General features: G+C 51.0%; 1 protein-coding gene across 1 annotated transcript in view; it reads left to right on the forward strand.

Annotated features, from left to right (window-relative positions):
• BAIAP2L1 (BAR/IMD domain containing adaptor protein 2 like 1) overlaps window positions 1-22361 on the forward strand; it is a 79329-nt gene extending 56968 nt beyond the window's left edge. Inside the window, exons 4-14 of the mRNA XM_070363149.1 lie at window positions 2888-2949; window positions 3042-3113; window positions 3320-3457; window positions 4099-4251; window positions 6394-6561; window positions 7460-7607; window positions 10836-11043; window positions 11756-11833; window positions 13201-13381; window positions 21258-21295; window positions 21804-22361. Coding sequence (XP_070219250.1) covers window positions 2888-2949; window positions 3042-3113; window positions 3320-3457; window positions 4099-4251; window positions 6394-6561; window positions 7460-7607; window positions 10836-11043; window positions 11756-11833; window positions 13201-13381; window positions 21258-21295; window positions 21804-21879 — 1322 coding nt within the window. The 3' untranslated portion in view covers window positions 21880-22361. The remainder of the gene's footprint in view (window positions 1-2887; window positions 2950-3041; window positions 3114-3319; window positions 3458-4098; window positions 4252-6393; window positions 6562-7459; window positions 7608-10835; window positions 11044-11755; window positions 11834-13200; window positions 13382-21257; window positions 21296-21803) is intronic.
• Window positions 22362-22609: the final 248 nt, after the last annotated feature.

The raw sequence follows: 22609 nt of genomic DNA on the forward strand, positions 1-22609 counted from the left end.
CATTTAAGAATATAATTTATTCAGACTGGGTCACATTACTGTACTTACTATGAGTTTCTTCCCAAAATATTGACTCAAAACCTAAAAGGGACAAAAAGGAAATGACTGATCCTGTACATACAGTGCTGTAGTTCCTGGGACCGGCACGTAGACTCCTGTTTGGGCATTTACTTAGTTTTGCTCCACTGGATTCTGGGCTATGCTTTCTCAACTGCTCTTTCTTTTTTCAAAACAAGTTTTTTCTTCCTAAATGTAATTTATGAAAAAGTAGGTTATGGAGCTAAGGGTAAAACGTGTGATTCCACATCTCAGACATAAAGTAACACTTGCTTTATTAAGAGTAAACTTCTGTACATTGAACATAAAGGCTGTTTTCATTTTCTGTTCCAAGATACTCTTTGGGCAGCTTGCATAATCACAGGAAAGATGCTTTTTAATCCTTTTTATGCCTGAGGACTCAGAAGTTGCTGCTCTGAGGTCGGCATTTAAATTCCACCAACAGTGAGGGACTTAGCAGGGGTAAGGCTAGGTGTTCCGTTCCTGCCCGCAGAGTGAATGGTCTGTTTCACTGGGCCCTTCCATCAGGCTCTGCAGTGGGGAGGGGGCGTGGGCAGGAGGGGAGAATGAGGAGGGGTGCAGGCAGCCGGGGCTCTCAGGTCAGGCCGATCACCCGCTTCAACAGTGCTGGTGTTCTCACAAGCCCAGACTTATGGCAGCACATATCTCGGAGGTCGATGTTATATAAGATTGTAGAAATAAAGTTCTTGACAACATGAAAAAAAAAATTGTGAACACTTTCCTCCTAGCCTGAATCATTCTGACTGATTTAAGCAAAATTATTTTAAGTAGATCTGATTTGCTCAGAATAGAGTGCTTGATTTTCAAATAATTGGTTTTTGTTGTTGTTTATTATTCATCTCCAACTGGGAGTTATTTATGGGTTTAAAATAGATGTGAAGTTTATTAATATTTCACCTCAGATTATTTCAATACATGAAACGACATTAATGTAATTATATTCTTGGTCAGATAAAGGCTTCCTTTGTGAAGAGCTTGGTTTGTGTATTTGTTTCATGGTGAGCTTTAGGAGAACGGAATCACAGGATAAATGGAGTCAGGATCACTGAAGATGCACAGTGGGTGCCTTGATACCCTGGCGGGGGCCCTCACACTCATGCTTATCCAGCAGCAGTTCTTGGAATCACATGGTGCCTAGGGGCTTCCGTACCTCTAACCTATTAACCCAGTTATATCCTTCCAGGAGATTCTCTGTCCTCACCACCTACCATGGTCATTTTCAGCAACACCGTTCATGGTGGGCTTCAGGCTGAGGAGTTGGTTTATCTGGGACACCATGGGAGGGAGTGACATTTTACATGTAGAATTGGAGAGCCCCCTGGCACCTGGGAGGAAGAAGATCCAGAAGAGAACGGGCTGGTAGTCAGGAGAAATGAGAGCTAGAAAGAGGAGGGCAGCTCCTCCGAGGTCCAGCTGGCAGGTTGACACGTGTGGGGCGGGGCGTCTGGGGAGACTCCCCCACCTCTGCTGGAGCAGGTTGTCTAGCGAACACGGACGTCCCATGTCATCCCCATGGGCCGCCTCTGCTGGGCAGGGGAGGGCTGGCACGTTTGTCACCCAAGGAAACAGGATGAATCAGGGCGCGGTTCCACCCCCAAGCTGGCCCAAGCGATGGCACCAGGGAGTGAGTCTTTGTCCGTGAGTGTGACACACGGGCGGGGCGTCAACCCCTAGGACTGGCTGGCTTGCAGCCCGGAGCTGGGGTTAGAGAATATGGTGAGTGTACCGGTAGGCATGCTGAACACGAGGTGCCCGATGGGATGGCAGGTGGGCGTGTTCAGGATGGGTTGAATTTCTGAGTCTGAAGATGAGGGAGGAGCCTGGGCTGGCTCTCCTAGAGTCAGATGTTCTGAGGTGTCCCCAGAGCTGGGCACGATAGAGTCCTTTGCACAGAGGTGCTCGCCGAAGCCCGAGTCCAGTCTGCAGTCTTTCCCTCTTTCCCCACGTCTGCCGTAGTCATCCTCTTCATTCTCCCTCCTCAACAGCCGTTCAGTTTTGCCCAAAGAGTTCCTTTTCACCTGCCCACTGAACTGTAGGATGGTCCCCCCGGCACGTTGTGTGGTGTGGTATGACTTGGTGGTGGTCCTGACGCTGTTGCTCCCAGTTCTTGGATATCAGGCCCATTTGGTTCCTGTAGAGACCTCCGTTGGCAGAGGGAGGCTCTTGTTCCCTTCCTTCTAGAAGCCGGGAGGCAGCACTCTGCCACACGCTGCAAGAGATGCACCTGGAGCATCTAGTTGCTTTTTGGAGCAATAACTCCTTTGTCCTGGAATATGTAGCCCCAGGAGACAGAACAAGGTCCCTGCTGCAGTTTCCCAGATTTTTTTTTTTTTTTTTTTTTTTTAGATTTTCCAGAGTGATAAAAGAACTAATATAAGAAAAAGAAAATAACCTTTATCTTTTATGCCTGACAGATAATCAGATTACCCAGGGGATTAGATCAAAAATGAGTCATTTGTTCCTATAATTAGTTACTATAATGACCAATAATCTTTTATAAGAGAATTTAACAATTAAACCGGATAAGTAGGCTTCAGCTTAGGAAATGGGTAAATAGCGAGAGGACAAGGGGAGTTTGAAGGCAGAGCTGGCGGGCGTTGTGGAGTGTTGTGTTGTGGTGGTGTTGTCATCGGGTGTCCACCCCTGCTGTTGGGCCACAGCCAGTGTTCCCAGTGCCCCGGGGCCTGGTGCCCACCTGCCCTGGGAGCAGCTGTGGACTAGACCTCACCCACCAGTTTACTTCCTCTCGTATCTTTACAACACACCACACGGTGGCTTTTCATCCTAACATCCCTGATTTTGTTCACAGGCCATGTTCTTATAGAGATTTCGAGTATCCACAAGAAACTCAACGAGAGTCTTGATGAAAATGTATGTGAACGGTTTTTCTATTTACCAAATATACTTATTTTATTTTGCTTCAAGTCTCAAACCTGGTCTCAACTTTTCACTTGTGTTCACAGTTCAAAAAATTCCATAAGGAGATTATCTATGAGCTGGAGAAGAAGACAGAGCTTGATGTGAAATATATGAATGTGAGGACCAGGTTTTGCTGCACCTGCCCTGGGTGGAGGGCGCCTGGGGAGGGGAACTGAGTTTTCAGGGAGGCTGCGCTCGCCTGATGGCTGAGCCTAAGGAGAGCTTCCCCATGGTTGAGCTGGCGGGGCAGTGAGTATGAAGGCTGCAGTACCCCGTTAAAACACAGCCAGACCGGAAAACAGGTGCAACGTTTACCTTACAGGCGACTCTCAAAAGATACCAAGCAGAACACAGGCATAGATTAGATTCTCTGGAGAAATCGCAAGCTGAATTGAAGAAGATAAGAAGGAAAAGTCAAGGAGGACGAAATCCATTCAAATATGAATGCAAAGAGATTGAGGTAAACCTTTCAGCACTGTGTTACTTTATTTTGGGGTGGATGGTTTATACAGTTAATGGGAGGCATGCTTATCTCAGTCAGCCTATACTTTATCCATCAGATGTGCTGCTGCTGAAAGTCAAAACTAAGCATTTTGACTTGGTGGGAGCTGAAGGCCGCAGAGTTCCCCAGAGTTAAGAATAATTAGTCAAGAGCACTGGTGTTTTCTCCTGACTTTGGGAGAGTGATAAGCATTGTGTCCCCATTTTACAGATGGGAAAAGTGAGGCTTCGGTTAACTCACATGGTTGGCACTTGTAAATGTGATTTGATCTTGAACTTTCTGGTTCCAAAAGGCGTTATTGTCCAGTGAAACATGATCCTGTCCCTGGAGTAAAAGTAATATTTTATGCAAATTGCCAAGTGGAATGTAGAGCCTTTGGGAACCTCTCTCCAGGCATGGGTCAGGGACCTTAATGAGAATGTTGATACCTGCTCAGATCAGGTTAGGGCTCTGTTGGTCTGTCTAATGTTTATCTGCCTTCAGCATTCACTCCATTATCAAAATAAATCCTCTGTAAAGATGGCAGGAGATAAGTGTCAGGCTGGGTAGCTGTTTGGTTCCTCATGTCATACTTGTATAATTATTATTTATTTTCCTAGTATGTAGAAACCATTACTTCTCGCCAGAATGAAATCCAGAAATTTATTGCAGATGGTTGCAAAGAAGCCCTGCTTGAAGAGAAAAGGCGCTTCTGCTTTCTAGTCGACAAGCACTGCAGCTTTTCGAGTCAGATACACCATTACCACATGCAGGTGGGCGCAGCAGCAAATGTCTTCCTCACATTTAAACGCCCTCGACGTGCTTAACCTTCCATAGGTGCCCAGTATAAAGCAAGGGGCTCATTTTGCCAAGGAAAGAATTCTAAGGAAATCATTTTTGACCAACTTGAATGAGTAAACTTTTAGAAATGTAGATGAAATGGTCAAATGTTTGCTTATCATGTTGAATTTAGTAACACCCACTCATATTTAATCAACGGCTGAGAAATGGCACTTTTCCCCTTTTCTCACCCATGAGCCAGCCTCTCTCAGACTCTCCCTGATGCATCTTCAGCATCAGTGTCTTCACCAGAACCACGGGGTGAGTCCCGCCAGCCCGGACCCCACCGGGGTGGTCTGAGAGGCTCGCCTGGGGGTCCGTGTAGACGGTGTTGCTGGATATCCTGCCCTAGACCACAGACCCCGTCACAGCTTCAGGACCGCTGGATGGGGTCCTCTGTCACTCTCCTCAGGGTGTGTGTGCTCCTGACGCCATCAGCCCCGTAACCAGTGCTGTCACCCTCCTTCAGCACGTGCAGTTGTGAGGCCGTCCTTCCAGGAGTCATCACAAACTGTGTCCTGGATTTCCTTCCCACCTTTTTTTCTTTTTTTAATAAAACTATGGAATCTATTTGGCTTCTGTAAGCATCCAAAACTAGCAGTGACTGAGGTCAAATATTCACTGTTATTCATGATGAAGTAATTTAGAGAGCACTCCATCATGTGAGAAGCGTTCTAAAAGCTTGGATATCGGGCTGCTTCCTTTTGAGGGGAACCTGGCCTTGTATGCATGCATATATCATAGTTACGTACTCCATAAACTTGAAGGAACATTCAGCTACCAAATCTAAATAGCCAAGGTCTCCAACTGTCACAGAAAAGAAAAACAAACCTGCTGCATTCGATGACGACATCTGTCCCCAGCACTTCTGTAGTAGCTTCGGCACTGTTTCCACGGTGAGGGGGTCCACCGGTGGGGGCCAGAAGCAGCCTTGAAGCTCTCTGTGACGACAGCCCGCCTCCCCCAGCAACGGGGCAACTTGATCTATTTGCAGAGAGCTCTGGTAGTTGACAGAGTCTTCCGCACACTGAACCTTGGGTCCCAGTTACGTTTTACCTCGTGACGCGAGCCAAATTCCCTTCTTTCTCTACCAGGAGTCTCTTTGGAGCCTTCTCTGGCCCCAGCGCTTTCAGTGGCTCCTTGGACACAGTAGCCAAGGCCGTTGGTCCCTGGCGTGTCCAGGCCACAGGCAGGGGACAGGAGTGGGGCAAGGGGCAGGGTTCAGGATTCGTATCGGCACCCCCAGACCATGCCTGATGAACACAGAGTCTAGATGAAAACAGTACAGTTGTTACGAAAATAGTTTCACAAAAGATGCTCTACTTCCCTCTTTCAACTAAATTGCCGCCTAGAAAGGGGGGTCTTATAAGGGCTCCCGGGAATCCGGGAGTCCAGTCAGAGGAAGAGCCAGGCTGTGGGAGGCAGGACAGACACCTCCACCTCTAGGGCTGGGCAGTCTCAGCGCTGTCTTCCTAAGCCTCTGCACCCAGCTGCTGCCTGCCCAAGGGCCCCGCCGGGCTGTGGTCAGGACTTCCACTCAGCACTGCGCTGACTCCAGAGAACTACCATGCTCCGCCTCTGGTCCCCCCGTCCCGTAGAGCACCTTCTCAGGACAGATCTGAGTCACCCTCCAGGGCACCACGCCTCCTTCTCTGGAGTTAAGTCCACTCCTGGTCCTCTTGCTCCATCAGAGGCGCTTCTCATGGAAGGGGTGGGAGGAAGACACAGGGGTCGGCAGTTCTCGGGCCCCTGAGAAACATGGGGGTTAACACAGATTGCTCCACCTTCGGTGTTAGTTCTGAACTTCTGAACCATCAACAATCCTTGTATCAGCCTGAACTCTACCCACACTGAGGGAGACAGGAAATCCCTTTACAACAGGAGCCTACGTGCTCCTCAGCAAATAAGACACAGCAGATCCTCACAGATGCTTCAGCTACTGCTGAATTTAACTCCTCGCTCCCACACTTCCGGTGGTAAGCCAGGAATCTGAGTAGTAGTAGTTACCATTTGTGTCAGTCTTTCTAACAATACACGTTTGTTTGTCTTTGGTTTTGTTTCTTTTGAATTTATAGTCTGCAGAACTGATCAATTCCAAACTGCCTCGGTGGCAAGAAACCTGTAGTGATGTCACCAAAGTGCCAGAAAAAATCATGAACATGATCGAAGAAATTAAGACCCCCATCTCCACCCCGATGTCCGGAACACCCCTGCCTTCACCCATGATCGAGAGAAGCAGCATGGTAAGAGCTAGTCATCACCTCAAGATTTCAGCCAGATTTGCACAACAGAGCAAGGCCGCCTTTGTCAGTGGAAATCACGGGCCACCCGTACCATTTCCAGGGCCTACCTTTCCTCAATGCGACTTCACCCTTCCAGCAGTGCAAGCACCAGACGTGGCCCCTCTCCCTCCCCGAGGCTGGGCCTGTCCCCAGACCCACGCCACTTCTCCCCCCGCCCAGCGCCAACCGCTGTGCGTAAGAAATGACCTTGACAGTCTGGCCTGTTACGCAGCAGGCAGGGTGATCCTGGCTGGATCGCAAAGGCCAGAACCTCAACAGGCAGCAGAATGTTAGCAACAGAGGATTCTGAAAACTTTCAGGGAGGGGAAAATGGATTACTTATTACAAAGAAAAGAGAATCCCACTGAAACCAGACTTCTTTTTAGAAAACTAGGTGTCAGAAAGTAATGGACTAATGCACTCAAAATTCTGTGGAAAAATACTTTTAAATGGAGAAGCCTCGAGCCAAGCAGCATTTAAAAGGGAGCCTCGAAACCCACAGAGACAGAAAGTAGATGAGTGCTGTTCAGGGGCTGGGGGAATGGGGAGTAACTGCTTTAAAAGGTGGGGGACTTCCCTGGGGGCCAGTGGGTAAGACTCTGCACTTCCACTGCAGGGGACGAGGGTCCAGTCCCTGGTCAGGGAACTAAGATGCACGGGCAGCCAAAATAAATAAATAAATAGACAAAAGAAGGGGGTATTCTTAAAATAATTAAAAATGGGGCATTACCCTGCAAACAAGAGAATTTGGGGAAGAAAATGGAATCTAAAGCATGTAATACAAAACAGCCCTGGGGACCGATCTCTAATGCCATTGCTGGGTTATACTCGGATTAAACTAATAAGGGATTTTTTACAGGTTGGGCAAGATTGTGACAGCCTTTCTAAATACCCACCAAAGATCCCCGCGGCTCCTTCAGCCAGAGCCTTGACCAGCCCTTTGATCGATCTGTTTAAGAACCCAGCCACAGTCGCACAGAACTCAGAAAGAAAAAATAATTTAACAGGTGAGCTGTTTAGTTGAATTTCCTTTAAAATACCTTTAAATTTCTTAAATATTTAGGTAAGTGTGCCTTGAGATCTACATCCCATGAGTCACAAAGAGTCGGCCATGACTGAAGCAACTTAGCCCACATGCACGTTGTAAGCTAGAAGTAAATCCACGTGTGTGGTAGCACCGGTCCACACTGGCTCAGGGGAACTCACACCTCCAGACAGGGTCCAGGTTGATTCTAAAACTAAAAAAAATAAAAAAAAATAAAACTCAAGCTGAAAGTCTACCGGTTAAGTAACATCCCTATTTCTTCGTAACCTGTATTTTACTTTCTTTCTCTGTGAATTTGCCTATTCTAAGAACTTCATAAGAGTGGAGTCAAACAAAAAAAAAATAAAATAAAAAATAAAACTGTAGGACGTTGCATCAACAGATATGACTTCTGTATGCTGACAGATGTTTCCATAAACATAGTATTGAAAGGTGTTACATTTTCAATACATGCTTAGAAGAGAGCCTCACGCTGTGTTCCATATCCACTGGCAGCTGAGATAAAATCTCCTCTTTTCAATGAAAGGACGAAACAGATGATAGAAATTCACATATCACAGTTGTGGTTCCTGGTCTCACCGGTAGGCTGCGATTGAATTATACTCAGTGTTTTTCATCATCACTAACAGAGCATGTCAAAATTCTCCAAGCCAGGCTTCAGCAGTACGTGAACCGTGAACCTCCAGATGTTCAAGCTGGTTTTAAAACCAGCTTGAACATCCGCTGGATCGTCGAAAAAGCAAGAGAGTTCCAGAAAAACATCTATTCCTGCTTTATTGACTATGCCAAAGCCTTTGACTGTGTGGATCACAATAAACTGTGGAAAATTCTGAAAGAGATAGGAATACCAGACCACCTGACCTGCCTCTTGAGAAACCTATATGCAGGTCAGGAAGCAACAGTTAGAACTGGACATGGAACAACAGACTGGTTCCAAACAGGAAAAGGAGTACGTCAAGACTGTATATTGTCACCCTGCTTGTTTAACTTCTCTGCAGAGTACATCATGAGAAACGCTGGGCTGGAAGAAACACAAGCTGGAATCCAGACTGCCAGGAGAAATATCAATAACCTCAGATATGCAGATGACACCACCCTTATGGCAGAAAGTGAAGAGGAACTAAAAAGTCTCTTGATGAAAGTGAAAGAGGAGAGTACAAAAGTTGGCTTAAAGCTCAACATTCAGAAAACGAAGATCATGGCATCCGGTCCCATCACTTCATGGGAATTAGATGGGGAAACAGTGTCAGACTTTATTTTTGGGGGCTCCAAAATCACTGCAGTTGGTGATTGCAGCCATGAAATTAAAAGACACTTACTCCTTGGAAGGAAAGTTATGAGCAACCTAGATAGCATATTGAAAAGCAAACATACTTTGCCAACAAAGTTATGAGCAACCTAGATAGCATATTGAAAAGCAAACATACTTTGCCAACAAAGGTCCGTCTAGTCAAGGCTATGGTTTTTCCAGTGGTCATGTATAGATGTGAGAGTTGGACTGTGAAGAAAGCTGAGCGCTGAAGAATTGATGCTTTTGAACTGTGGTGTTGGAGAAGACTCTTGGGAGTCCCTTGAACTGCAAGGAGATCCAACCAGTCCATTCTAAAGGAGATCAGTCCTGGGTATTCATTGGAAGGACTGATGCTGAAGCTGAAACTCCAGTACTTTGGCCACCTCATGCAAAGAGTTGACTCATTGGAAAAGACTCTGATGCTGGGAGGGATTGGGGGCAAGAGGAGAAGGGGACGACAGAAGATGAGATGGCTGGATGGCATCACCAACTTGATGGCCATGAGTTTGGGTGGACTCCGGGAGTTGGTGATGGACAGGGAGGCCTGGCGTGCTTCGATTCATGGGGTCGCAAAGAGTCGGACACGACTAAGCGACTGAACTAAACTGACTGAACAAAGCATTTCATGCTTTCTGGAGGCTTCAGTTTCAACTGTTAACATTTCTTAACCCAGCTGACACACTCTGAGTAAATCAGGAACACGTCTTGTCTGCAGGCATTTCTGATGGCTTCAGCTAGGCTCCACTCTTGCCTGCAGTTTGGCGTCGAGGACCTCAAGACTGTGGTGGCACTGGGCATGTGGGGGTCTCACAGGCCCCTTGGGGGTGAAGGTCACGGCAGTCACACAGGGCACTGCTAGCCAGAGTCCACAGGCTGTCCACTGCGTGCAGCTGTTGGGGAAGAGATGAGACTTTCAGAATGTCAGCTGCAAAGATGACACTGTAGTCACTCACCTTTGAAGACCGCGAGTTCTGTACATATAACATAGGGTGAAAGCATACAGCACTGCGTGCCGCCCGGCCACTCACAGGACTCTTTGGTTCTTGTTGGAAAAGCTAAATGAAAATCACTGGATCCGGCGCAACCTTGATAATTAGAGTAGGCGGCATGTCAAGCAGAGAGCAGAGTTTACATTGTAGTGTCAAAAATTTCCGAGGACGATGAAGAAAGAGATTTTGCATTGTTTTATAGTAAATAGTAGGCTAGCAAAATTTGAGTGGAAAAAAAGATATCTGGAAAAAAATGTTTCCATTCCATTTTTTTGCGGGCGTTAGGGTGGGCTGGTAAAGACCAGCCTGCATTTGAGCTGAGACCTGACCGCGCAGCGATGGCTGTGGAGCCTGGCCACCAGCGTGGGGCTCGTCTGGTTCCCGGGTCGGCCTGGGCGCTGAGGGAGGGGTCGGTCCACAGGGGGCGGGGTCAGCACGTGCTGCCCCACTCGCGGCTGAGCGGCCACGCTGTCCCCAGCGTCCTCCTCTCTCGTGGCACAGGCTCTGGGCAGTCTGGTCTGAGCTGGTGCCTGACAGCGCTTCCACGAGCTGTGGTGGGCGAGCGGGGCGGGGAGAGGTGCAGGCTGGGTGGTATGGAGCACTGGCCTCTATGGGCCATCCCGAGAGACTCCGTGCGGGTGAGGCTGGGCCACACGGCTTTATCCTCTTGGTCTGAAGAGCCTTTGGCCACAGGCTCCTCCTCCAAGAGGCCTCGGGCCAGGCTTAGGCGCTCTCCCTGTCTGTTGCTGTCTGTCCAGCCACAGGTGGAAGTGTGGGGATAGAACCAATTGGCATCTCAGTGGAATGAGTGCGCTGGTGACATGGGGTGGCCGGGTTTCTGGGGTGGGCACCTTTGAACTCGCCCAGTCATTCTTGAAAAACTCATAGCTGCCCTGCTTGCTTCCCACAGGTTCTTCCGTTGACCCCAATTTGCCGCGATCGGTTTCCATGGCCTCCGGACTGAACATGGTGAAAAAGCAGAAAGTGAAAACCATCTTTCCGCACACGGCCGGCGCTAACCAGACCTTGCTCAGCTTCGCACAGGGAGACGTCATCACGCTGCTCATCTCCGAGGAGAAGGACGGCTGGATGTACGGGGAGCACGACAGCACCAAAATGTGGGTCCCGGGCCGGGCTGTCCCCACCCCGAGGGCTCCCGTCAAGGCCGTCCTTGAGGGCAGTTGAGTGCCTCCGCCCCAGCGAGGCCACACTTCAGTGACAGTTCTAGCCTAGTTAGCTGCCATTGTCTATCTGCGTTGTTCCCAAGCTGTGTTCTGCATGTGTGTGCATATAGAGATAAGTTTTTAAAAAATTTTGGCCATACTGCATGGCACATGGGATCTTAGTTCCCCAACCCGGAACTGAGCCCCTGCCCCCTGCACTGAAGCATGGAGTCTTAGCCACTGGACCACCAGGGAGTCCTATAGATTTGATGCGCGTACAGGAGTCACCTCTGAAAGTAAAGGCACTCGTTGGTATGTGACTTCAGATTTCTCAGGATAACGCTGTATATGAGATCTGGCACATGAGTTCGTGTGAATGCCAGTGTCCTCATTCCAACTGTGTGTGCACAAGCCTTCCTAGAAGGTTAAACTGAGTTTCTGTGTAGATTATTCAGGTACTAAGTTTAAACCGAAATGGAAACAAAAGACACAAAGGGGATCCAAATAGAAATGACGTGTAAGACGCCTCTGATGGGATGGGACGCAAGTGGCCCAGCCGACCCCACCACCCCCGGCCCCGAGCGGCCCCCAGGCCGTTGCAGGCATGTCTGTGGCCTGCATGTCGGCCACCCCAGCAAGGTCGTCTTCCCCCCGCTCTTGCCTGCAGGAGGGGCTGGTTCCCGTCATCCTACACGAAGCTGCTGGAGGAGAACGAGGAGGAGGCCGCGAGTGAGCTGGCGCCAAGGTAGGAGCGCCTGCAGCTCGGCCGGCGGGGCTCGCCAGGACCCCGGGTCCGCACGCACATGGGGGTGGATCTGGACGAGCGGCAGAGCCTGCGGCGACGCCACGGCCGGGCTGGCGGGTGCGGGTGCTGCTCCCTGCCTGTTCCTTCCCGATTTCCTGTCGTCCTGGCGCTACCCTCTGCTGGGAAGAGACGCCCCCTTCCTGGCCCACGGTCCCTCCCAGTCCCGCTGCCCACCACAGTGAAGCCCCAGGCCACGCGCCTGGCCTGTCTGCACTGGTGAACACGTGTGCCGGAACGTTCTCCTGCATTTGCCCTCTTCTCTCTTTCCCTCGCCAGCCACCTGTCTTCAGTCCCCTCTCAGGCCTTTCCTCTGCCCTCTGCTCAGACGTGGGGTCCTTGGGACCCACCCTCGTCCTTTTTCCTTCTCGTGCTCCCTGAGCCACCGTGTCTGCTCCTGTGGCTCGAGTCACATCAAGGGGCTCCACTCAGCACCTCTGTGTCCCACCCAGGAATGACTGGCACTGCTGCTCAGGAGCTGGCCACCTGCACTGACCAGGTCGTTTCTTTCTCACACGACCTTGTGAGGTGGGGCCCCTATTGAAAATTGAGGAAACGGGCACAGGGAGCCAGAAGTGATGGAGCCAGGACGAGACTAATGTAGGCAGGTCTCTCCCGGCCGAAACAGGAAGATCTCTGTGTGAGTTAGCTGGCTGTCCCTCGGGTCCTCAGAAACATGTCCCAACAGAACGTGGCATCACCTTGACCACAAACCGCCTTGGCCACGGTGTCTGCCGTGTCAGAACAACCCCCCGACCCATCCCGCTGTCCCCAGGACCGCAGACACTGCCCCAAGTCCTTCCGTGACCCTTGCTCACGGCCAGCTGTGTGTCTGTCCTTTGCAGAACAGCTCAGCTGCCACTGGCCAAGAAACGAGACTGAGTGTCTTCAGGGTGCTGAAACTCTGGCATGCTCAGTGCTTTCGCTATATTTTCTTAAATTGGATCAAGAGTCAGCCTCTAATGGAGCTAGTTTTCCTCTCCTTTTGTCAGGTCTCTTAAAGAATCTCTTTTGAATGTACATGTGCAAGCCAGCAGAAACACTGGCACACAGAAACACTGACTGTTGCCTGGGAAATCCCTTGCACAGAGGAGCTGGCGGGTTACAGTCCACGGGGTCACAAAGAGTAGAACACGACTTAGCGATTAACAGTCAGTCGAGAAACACTGCAGTGCTGTGTGTGTGGTAATCTCCTCTTGCCCCACCACTGTGGATATCTAATCCACACAGTTCCTGCCGGAGGAGACGCAGGATGCCTGGGGTGCAGGGACAGGTCTCCTCTAACCCACGTCCTCCATTCCTGTCGCTAGCTTGGCGCCTGTCCGCAGCGTGAGCACCACGAACTTGGCGGAAAAGAGCAGCGTCGTGATCCCCCCGCCGGACTACCTGGAGTGTCTGTCCACGGGAGCAGCCGCCGCTGAGAGAGAAGACATCTCCCAGAAGGCTTCTAACCATAAAGCCCCGGTGCCCAAACCAGAAAGCACGCCTCCTGTGAGTAGGTCCCCGATCTGCCGAGTGGGCTCTGGGGTGCGGGGCCCCTTTCCCTCCGAGCAGGAAGGGGGTGACCCTCGGGCGGGGCACGCACTTGCTCCCAGGGCCTGCAGATTCTGTCTGTCACGCAGCCTTTCAGCCGCCTTAACTTCTGTGCTCCTCTTGTTTTTATCTCATCTGTAAATGATGGCTGGCACCTACGAGATCCATCGTTTCCCAGACTGTGTCCGGTTTCAAGCTCTCCTGCTTTTGATCATGTCTACAATCCTTTCGTCCGCTAATCACCTTTCTCTGCACTTTCTTCAGTTTTCATATTGTTTTCTGGAGGAAGACTGAAGGTCCACAGTAGTGATCTAATCACCACGCCTTCAGGAACTGTGTCCCGGGACTGGGACAGAGGCCATGAGTCACTTCATCCATCCCAGAGACAGTGACTTTGTCTTCAAGCCAGGCCCGGTGGGCTCTGGAGGAGCTGAGATAAACAGTCCAGCTCTGGCTCTGCTGGAGCTTAGGCTCTAGTGATAAGATAAGCAGCAGACAGTGAGAGATAGACAAAAATGTCAGAGCTGGGAGCTCCGTGGGGGAATGGAGCCAGGTGCCATGAGGACAGGGGGTGCAGAGACAACTTGGATGGAGGTCAGGGGTCAGTTTTCCTGGGATGCTGACTCAGTGATGAGGTGGGCTGTGTCCCCAGCTGTGGAAGCATCTGGAAGGCAGAGGCAGCCGGGTGCCCCCACTAGCCCCGCCGAGAGCTCTGGGCCAGGACCTTAGCTGGGGCGATTTCCTGGGGAGCGCTGCCCGCTGAGGCCACTTCCGCAGCCAGAGCCATCGTCCTGAGGCGGGTGCAAGCCCCGAGACCAGGAGCCAAGAGAGGCGCCTCCCAGACAGGAGGAGCCAGAGTTTACAGCTCCAGCGGGGTGTACTCGGCAGGAGTCTAGAGGGGGTTCTTGTCCTCTTTTCCCACAATATAGATTATACAGCAGAGAAGGCGGAGAGGATGGAGGAAAAGGGGCTGACTGAGAAGGAAGGGGCTGGCCCGCCAGGAGCAGGGACGCGGGTCCCCTGTGCCAGCGGGGAGGGCAGACTTGGGGCGGAGTGGCCGACGTTTGCTATCTCAGTGCCAAGGGAAAGGTGGCCCTCAGGGCAGGCGGAGTGGCGCTGAGCAGGTTTGAAAGAAGAGACTCTGTGCCGTAGCTGTTTCTCAGAGGGAGACGGTGAGTGTGCTCCGGAGACGAGGGCACATAAGCGGTTGGTGCTGTAATAAGCCTGGGCCGCTTCGACCGCTTCTTCTTTGTCATGGGTTTGTTCTTTCTGTGGTGCTTGCAGGAGCCATGCACCCCCATGGGGTGTCACCACCCCCGGGGGCCTCTGTTCGCCTCTGAGTGGTGCCGGGCGGAGTCGGTTACAGGGAATGAGGCTCTGAAAGATGGGCCCCAGGTACGGGGGACCATGCCTGCCTCCTCGCAGGCTGCAGTGCGGATTTGGGTCCTGGAAATGCCACTTTGGAATCTCATTCAGAAATGTCTTTGGCTTCTCTTCCTAGATAAGCACACTGCGTGACTCCTTGTTTTCACTGTCATCACTGCAAATCACTCCAGCTTTCTAACTCCAGAAATTACTTTCAGAAGGATAGGGAGCTTTCCCATTTTGTTGGTGAGAGATGTCAAAACTGGAGATGCTGCTTGAAAGGGCAGATCTGAAATGCTATTTCATTAAAGGGCCTGGTATATTTTAAAACAATACTCAAACTATTTGGAAATGATCTTAAGGCACTTCTAAAAGCATAAAAATTCATTGTGCTGAAAAAAAAAATCAACTTACAATTTGCATGTCACAAAACTCAGGATCCAGGCGCACAGGTGTGGGCCTGCTGGTCTGCAGTGTCTTCTTCTGGATTTGATTTTCAACTTTTTTTATGGAAAAATTCACACACACGTGAAAGTGGAAAGAATAATCTACTGATTTGGTCCCCCAGATTTATATATAATTCATTTATAAATCTTGCTTCGTCTCCTCCCTACACATTCCCAGATCAGCAAAGCCAGTTCCAGACTTCGTATTATTTCATCTGTAAATACGTTAAAGGTCCTCTTTTCTCACAAAACCAACTATCGTATTGTTTAAAATTGCATTAACTCCTGGATATCATCACCTGGTCACTTCAAATTTCTGATTGTCTCATTAAAAATTTCTTGATGGTATCGTTGTTTGAATCTGGACCCAGGCCAGCTCCCCACACCATCGCTGGTGATCTGGCCAAGTCTCATGACTCGCCTTTCCGTACCTAGAGATCTCTGTGTCATCTCTACGTAGAAAACCCAGGTTACTAGTCCTGGAGGTTGTCCCCAGTCTGGATTTTGCTGCTTACGTCCACATGGTGTCCTGTATTGAGTTCCCCTTTCTCCCTTGTTTCCAGCCGGGGTCAGAATCTGCCATTGTTGTTTGTTGGCCGGTTTTGTGTGGCGGGAGCATTTCATCTGTGGTGGTGGCCAGTCCATCTGCGGGCCAGTCTGGTGGTTTCCTTCTGTGATGACAACCATTGATGATAATGGCCACACAGTTCTGTAACTTGATAAAGGTTGCACAGACAGGCCTCAGATGTAATGGGTTAGCTTCCAGACCGTCTCGATAAAGCAGGTCCCATGAGCTTTCTGGTTTCCCAGTGTGTGTAAGAGTTATGTTTACATACATGCAGTCTGTTGGGTGTGCAATAGCGTTGTGTCTAAAAAAGCGATGTATATACCTTAATTGAAAAACACTTTGATAAAAATGCCGATTAGCTGAGTCTCAGTGCATTGTAGCAGTGACACAAAAGGCCACTAATCAGTGATCACTGTGACTGTGATAATAACGAAAAGCCCGGAGTGCTGCAGCGCGCGACACAGACATGACCTGAGCAAATGCCATTGGAAAAATGGTGCCAGCAGACTTGCCACAAACCTTCCATTTGTAAGGGGAAAAAAAAACCCAGTATCTGTGAAGCACAGTCAAGTGCAATAAAATGAGGTCTGCCTGTATACTGCCTTTTAAGGTAAAAGAATCTTGCCCTAAAATCGTAGCTAACACTGGAATTATAAATGAAAACACATTTTAGCTAACAGCACTGAATTCAGAAGAAAACATGTTTTAACTTTCAGTGTTTTTACCACGTGGATGAAGCTCAATGAAGAAGGCATCGGTGTGGTTCTCACCACACTGAATGGATAGAGTGAAAAAAAATCCTGGCTTTAGATGTCGGCACAGTCCGTGATGATGTTCGTTATTAAGCATTTGGCAGTTTAAATGAGCTCTAACTTTATTTTTAAACCTCCCTGTTGGCTGGATCATAACAGACTGTCAGCACCAGGAGGCCATCTTGGGAAGCACAAGGACCAGCTGCACAGCCTTGTACACTGCACCCACCTTTTTATTCCTTCCACTTCCTTGAGCAGCAGAGCCTTAAGTACGTCTCTCTCCCTAGGCCCAGGGTGGCCTAGTGGCCGCCTCCCCCCCCGCCCCGGCAAGTCCTCATGGAAGCTGCTGCCCTTCCACCAGGACCGGGTGTGGGGCCTAAGCTCAGCCTCTGGGCTCCTGTCTATGCAGTCCTGGCGGCCCCCAGGCAGAAGCCTGCTCCCCACCGTGTCCTGTCACCCTCGAGTCAGTAACTTAAGGTCTCCTAACAAAGCCTGTAACCCGATGGCTTCACTGGTGAATCCTGTGAAACGTTCAAAGAATGAATGCCAGACCTGCTCCAACTGTCCTTACAAGTAAAGAGGAGAGAACTCCTAACTCATTGTGTGAGGCCAGCGCAGCCCTGGCACTCGGGTCAGGCCCCCTTAGTTCTGTCTCACAAGCCGGAAGGCCTTTTTCAGTCTTTGATTTTTTTATCAGTGGCCTTTAATTTTTGATTTCTTGGAAGAATATTAACAGCCCTACCTATCTAATGAAAAGGCCCTCCTTGTGTGAGTTCCCATGGTGATTGGTTGTCGCTGGTTTTGCAAATGTCAGAATGAGTGTTGATGAACACTTTGTTTCATGATAAGCAAAACCTTCCATGAAGAGGGAACAGGCATAGAGTTGATATCTATAGCAAGGTCACAGCGACGTTAGCAGCGCACATTTCCACGGCGTCAGACTCCACTGACCGACTGAAACCTTCGGGAACATGGCCACCCGGCACGCGAAGAGGGCCTGCAGGTCCCCCGGCCTCGACCGGGGCGCGTTCCCTGACGAGCTGATCACAGTCCAGGCCTGCACCAGGCTCCAGGGAGACAAACCAACCCAGGAGTCCAGTCCAGGGAGCAGTGATGCAGGGGCCATGGAGGAAGTGTAGGGGCAGGAGGCGGGGAGGGCTCCAGCTCCAGGGTGGGGCATCCAAAGTGGCTTCCTAGGGGCGAGCACATGAGCTGAGTCCTGGAGGAAGAGCTCTGAGGAAACCCAAGGCCTGCGGGTGGCAGCACAGGCTCTGGTGACTGGGTGACGGCTGACTCCTATTCCATTTCTGTCGCTTCATCTCGGGAAGTAATATTTCACGATCCTCTGCAAACTGCCGGAGATGAAACTGCACCTCTGTCACAGCCTTCGACACCGCCGCCTCTGCCCGCCCTGTCCTGTCTGTGAGACGAGCTCCTGCATCTCACTGGTACTGGGTCGAAGCGGTACCAGGCCAAAGCGGCAGTCAAGCTGCAGGGCAGACGGGTAACCGGTGCTGCCCCCAGGAGAGCCCCTCGGGGCAGGTGCAGATGCCCGTTTTTCACCGGGTCCTGGTGGCCTCTTGCAAAGACAGGAGGCACAGAGTTGAGTCATCTGTGCGTCAGTAAACCACCCAGAGAGTTGATGGGTCAGACAGAAATGTTCCAGAACCAGGCAGGCCAGCAGAGTGGCCACTGGACACGGGCTGCTGAGCACTTGAGAAGTGGAGAGTGCAAAGAAGGAACCGAGGCTCGGATTTTAAATTCGTGTTAATTAGTCACATGGCAAGCAGCCGCCATACGGGACAGCCTGGTAGAGCTCACTCGAAAGAGAACGAGATTCCATTTAGAAACCGATCCGGAAGGTGAGGGTCAAGGAGCAGGTCCCACGACAGGCCTGTCCAGGAGCCCCGAGGGCCGAAGCCTGAGCCCTGGGATTCCATATCTCAGAGGTTCTCAGGCCCAGCAGGGCTGGTAATTCCTCTTCCTTAAGCTGTTTACAGCAGCTGATAACGCTGCAGAAAACCAGGGCCAAACGCTGGGGTCCAGGGAAGCGGGCACAGCAGCTTGACGTCACAGCGGTTACGTGCAGACTCTGCATTCACACAACCACCGAGCACGGTCAGTCACCCGAAGTTTTGTTTGAACACCGGGATGCTTAGGGTACCCCGGGGGCTGCCTCCCAGCTGGTGCTGTGAATGCTGGGGTGCGTGCAGCTCTTTGAATTACATTTTTTTTTTTAATTTTATTTTTAAACTTTACAATATTGTATTAGTTTTGCCCAACATCGAAATGAATCCGCCACAGGTATACCTGTGCTCCCCATCCTGAACCCTCCTCCCTCCTCCCTCCCCATACCCTCCCTCTAGGCCATCCGGACATATGCCCAGGGGTGCAGTTGCTGGATCAGAGGGCAAGTCTGTTTTCAGTTTTTCAAGGACCCTCCACACTGCTCTCCGCTCTCCACAGTGACTACACCATTTTACATCCCCACCAACAGTGTAGGTGGGCTCCCCTTTCCCCACACCCTCTCCAGCATTTGTCATTTGTAGGCATTTTAACAATGACTGTTCTAGCCCACGGGAGGGTTGTACCTCATCGCAGCTTGGATTTGCATTTCTCTAGTAATTAGTGATGTTGAGCACCTCTTCATGTGCGTGTTGGCCATCTGTGTGTCTTCTCTGGAGAAGTATCTATTTGATAAGTCTTCTGTCCACCTTTGGACTGGGTTGTTTTTGTTATTGCATTGTACAAGCTGGCTGGGTAAGTGGCTCAGACAGTGAAGAATACACCTGCAATATAGGAGACCTGGGTTCGATCCCTTGATCAGGAAGATCTCCTGGAGAAGGAAATGGCTACCCACTCCAGTATTCCCGCCCAGAAAATCCCATGGACAGAGAAGCCTGGCAGCCTTTAGTCCGTGGGGTCGCAAAGAGCTGGACACGACTGAGCGGTTAACACTTTAACTTGTGTGAGCTATTTGTACATTTCGGAAAGCAAGCTTTTGTTGGCAGAATCATTTGCAAAGACTTTCTCCCAGACTGTAGGCTGTCTTTCCGTTTTGTTGATGGTTTCCTTCGCTGTGCAAAAAGCGTGTAAGTTGGACTAGGTCCTATTTGTTTTGTTTTTGCTTTTACTTCTATTGCCTTAGGAGACTGAGCTAAGAAAGCACTGCTGCTTTTTATGTGATTGATGATTTTTATGTCAGAGATGCCTTGCCTGACAGCCCTCTTGTTAGGACAGGGTGCTCCCAGCGCCCAGCTGGTATCTTGGTGCCCGCGTGCGTGTGTGTGGCTTGTACCAACTGGAGTGGGCTTGAGGGGGCACAGGATGCACACCAGGGCCGGTGGCTTCAGGCGGCCCGTTAAGAGTCATTTTGCCCTCCTTCCTCACGGCATAGGCTGTTACTTCTTGCCACTTCCCCACCAGGGCTGGACTTGGATGCATCTACTTCACCATCTTGTTCTTTGAGTGTCGTGTCCCCAGATGACACAGCTCGTGAGACCCCGATTAAGCTCGGTTCACAGTTCAGTCGAGCTCCAAGGTTTCTGCCTCGAGGGCAGCGGGGGTGCCGACATTCAGCAAGCAGGGGCCTTTTCTAAGATGAGGGCACACAGGGGAGGGGGGACAGTGTCCTGCCCTGGGGACGGGCAGGAAGGGAGTTTCCGTTACCTGCCCTGCGGAGGCCGCATCCGGGGTGGAAGTCTCAGCAGGAAGAACGCTTCCCAGGTGGGAGGACACACCCACCACCCCTGAGCCACAGCCAGGACTCAGCCTCCCCACCTGGCGCCCTGAGCACAAGTGGGGCTGCACAGCAGGCATCAGGGAATGTCTGTAGAATCGTAAATGAGCCCTCCATCCCCCGTAACACAGGAACAGCCTACGCCGAGGCCTGCTGAGCATGCCCTGTGGGGACAGGCCTGGGGTCATGCTGACAAGCGGGGCAGCTGCTCTGGGCTTCCCCCCGAAGGGGAGACAGGGAATCGGGGTGCCAGGCTGAGTGCCCTGGCGGCGAGGTGCCCCCTCAGGATGAGCTGGCTGGCCCCGGGTCCAGGCCACGGTGTCCAGAGGCCCAGGCCTGCAGGCAGAGGTCTGAAAGCAGCCCGGGGCCCCAGGCCCTCTGCCTCGAGGGGCTGTACTTCCGGCACCGCGCAGAGCCGCCCAGGGAGCGCTGGTCACCCGGCGTGACACTGCTCCCTCCTGGGCTGCCAGCTCCGACAGCGAGCCCGTGCGGGAGCCAGAGCAGAGGTCTGGGGGGTGAGGACACACCCTCACCTGGCCCCTGGCCACGTGGGGACCGAGCCCCGGGAGGGCCGGGCGATGCCCCAAGGTGGAGACGGCGCCTGTGCTGCTCCGTCCACCCCAACCCCCACACCGACAGGACTTCCTACGAGCTCAGGTCTCTGGCTGGCCGTTGGCACCAGTCTGTGGGCACCAAAACCCAACAAGGCTTCCTTCTGACTTACTGCTCCTCACGGCACCTGTCAGGACCACGCTCCAGGAAGCCACCCCTAACCGCAGGCAGACCAGGCGAGCAGCAGCGCCCAGCGCCTCCCGTTCTGGCCCTGATCCCTCAGGGGACTTAGATGACTCCTCCCCAGGGAGTGGAGACGGGGCAGCTCTCTGCTCTGCTTTCAGCAGCATGTGGGCTTCAGATGTCTGTACCCTCAGGTCTTATGAAAACGTCCTCTTTCTCTTTCCCACAGAACAATGCAAATGGGTTTGCAAAGCCTCCTTTCCTCAGGTAAGTTAACTTCCTCCCTAAGGGCCTCTACTCCCAGCTCAGCCTAGGCGGCCTGGGCTCGCGACCTTAGTTCCCGACCAGGGACTGAACTTGGGCCCTTGGCAGTGACTGTGCTGAGTCCTAACCACCCAACCGCCAGGGAAGTGCCCACCTCTGACAGAGGGGTGCCCTCCTCTCTGTGGTCCTGCCTAGGGTGCAGGGGAGGGTGGTGGTGGGAGAGCCTTCCAGGACGGGCCCTCCCTTTGGATCAAGGCAGAAGCCAAGCCCATCCAGCGCCCGACCCACAGGCCTGAGGCCTCGGGATCAGTCCCCTCCAAGTCCAAAACAAAACAAATCAGTGCTTATAACAGGTGGCATGGAGAGAACCATCCCAGAACGAACTGTATAATATTCAGAAAATGCCTGAAATTTTAAAGTGTGTGTTACAGAGCAAGGGTAGTCATTGGCTGTTTTCACATCAAATCCCTGTCTTGGAGTATTTCTGCCAGCATTTTTTTCTCCCCCGCAGTGGAGAGAACCCCTTTGCTACTGTGAAACTCCGCCCGACAGTGACGAATGACCGCTCAGCGCCAATCATCCGATGAGAAGGCGGCTCCAGCATCCTCCTGGTTCCCCGCTGGGCCCTCGCTGGGGAACGATAGGTTTGTGTGTGACAAGCGCCGTCCAGGTGTAAAACTTCACCAGAGGGCGTCTGATTTTGCGTGTATTCTACTTGAGCAAATCAGCACATTTTCTAAGTTAACATAGTTGGGTTTACACATTTCTTTAAGATAAATCATAGTTTAGTTACAACTCAATCATTTAAAAGTTTTTTCCTATTCTGTTCAAAAATAGTAAATTTGGTTCTAATCCTTACTGTATCACTTTTTAATATTCTGATTATTAATAGCCAGAGTAAGGGACAGTGGATGCTTTTGTGACTGGCTTTCTGCACCCAAATGCAAATGAGATCACAGTTTTATAAAGCATGTGTTCTTAAATAGCATTATGTTCAAAGAAAATACTATATAAATTTGCATCCTAGCATGCAAATAATCTTAATATAAATTATGAGGATATTGTACAACACTTAATTCTTTTAACTTAACTTTAAAATTTCTGTTTACTATAGCCCTAGCCAAGATGAAGCATCCCACAGGTTCTCACGATTTAGACAGCTCTAGAGCCCTGAGGTTCCGCCTGGCCCTGTCACAGCTGGGGTCTTAGTACTTGAGTAGTTCTCAGAGGGACTCAGCTTGGTACTGTTACCTAACTAGAATGACCCACGGAAACCCGCCGGGCTGTGCCTCACAGGGGCCTGGTTCACAGGGTGGC

This window comes from Bos mutus, chromosome 25, assembly GCF_027580195.1.
Source record: "Bos mutus isolate GX-2022 chromosome 25, NWIPB_WYAK_1.1, whole genome shotgun sequence".
In the NCBI taxonomy this organism is placed as follows: Eukaryota; Metazoa; Chordata; class Mammalia; order Artiodactyla; family Bovidae; genus Bos; species Bos mutus.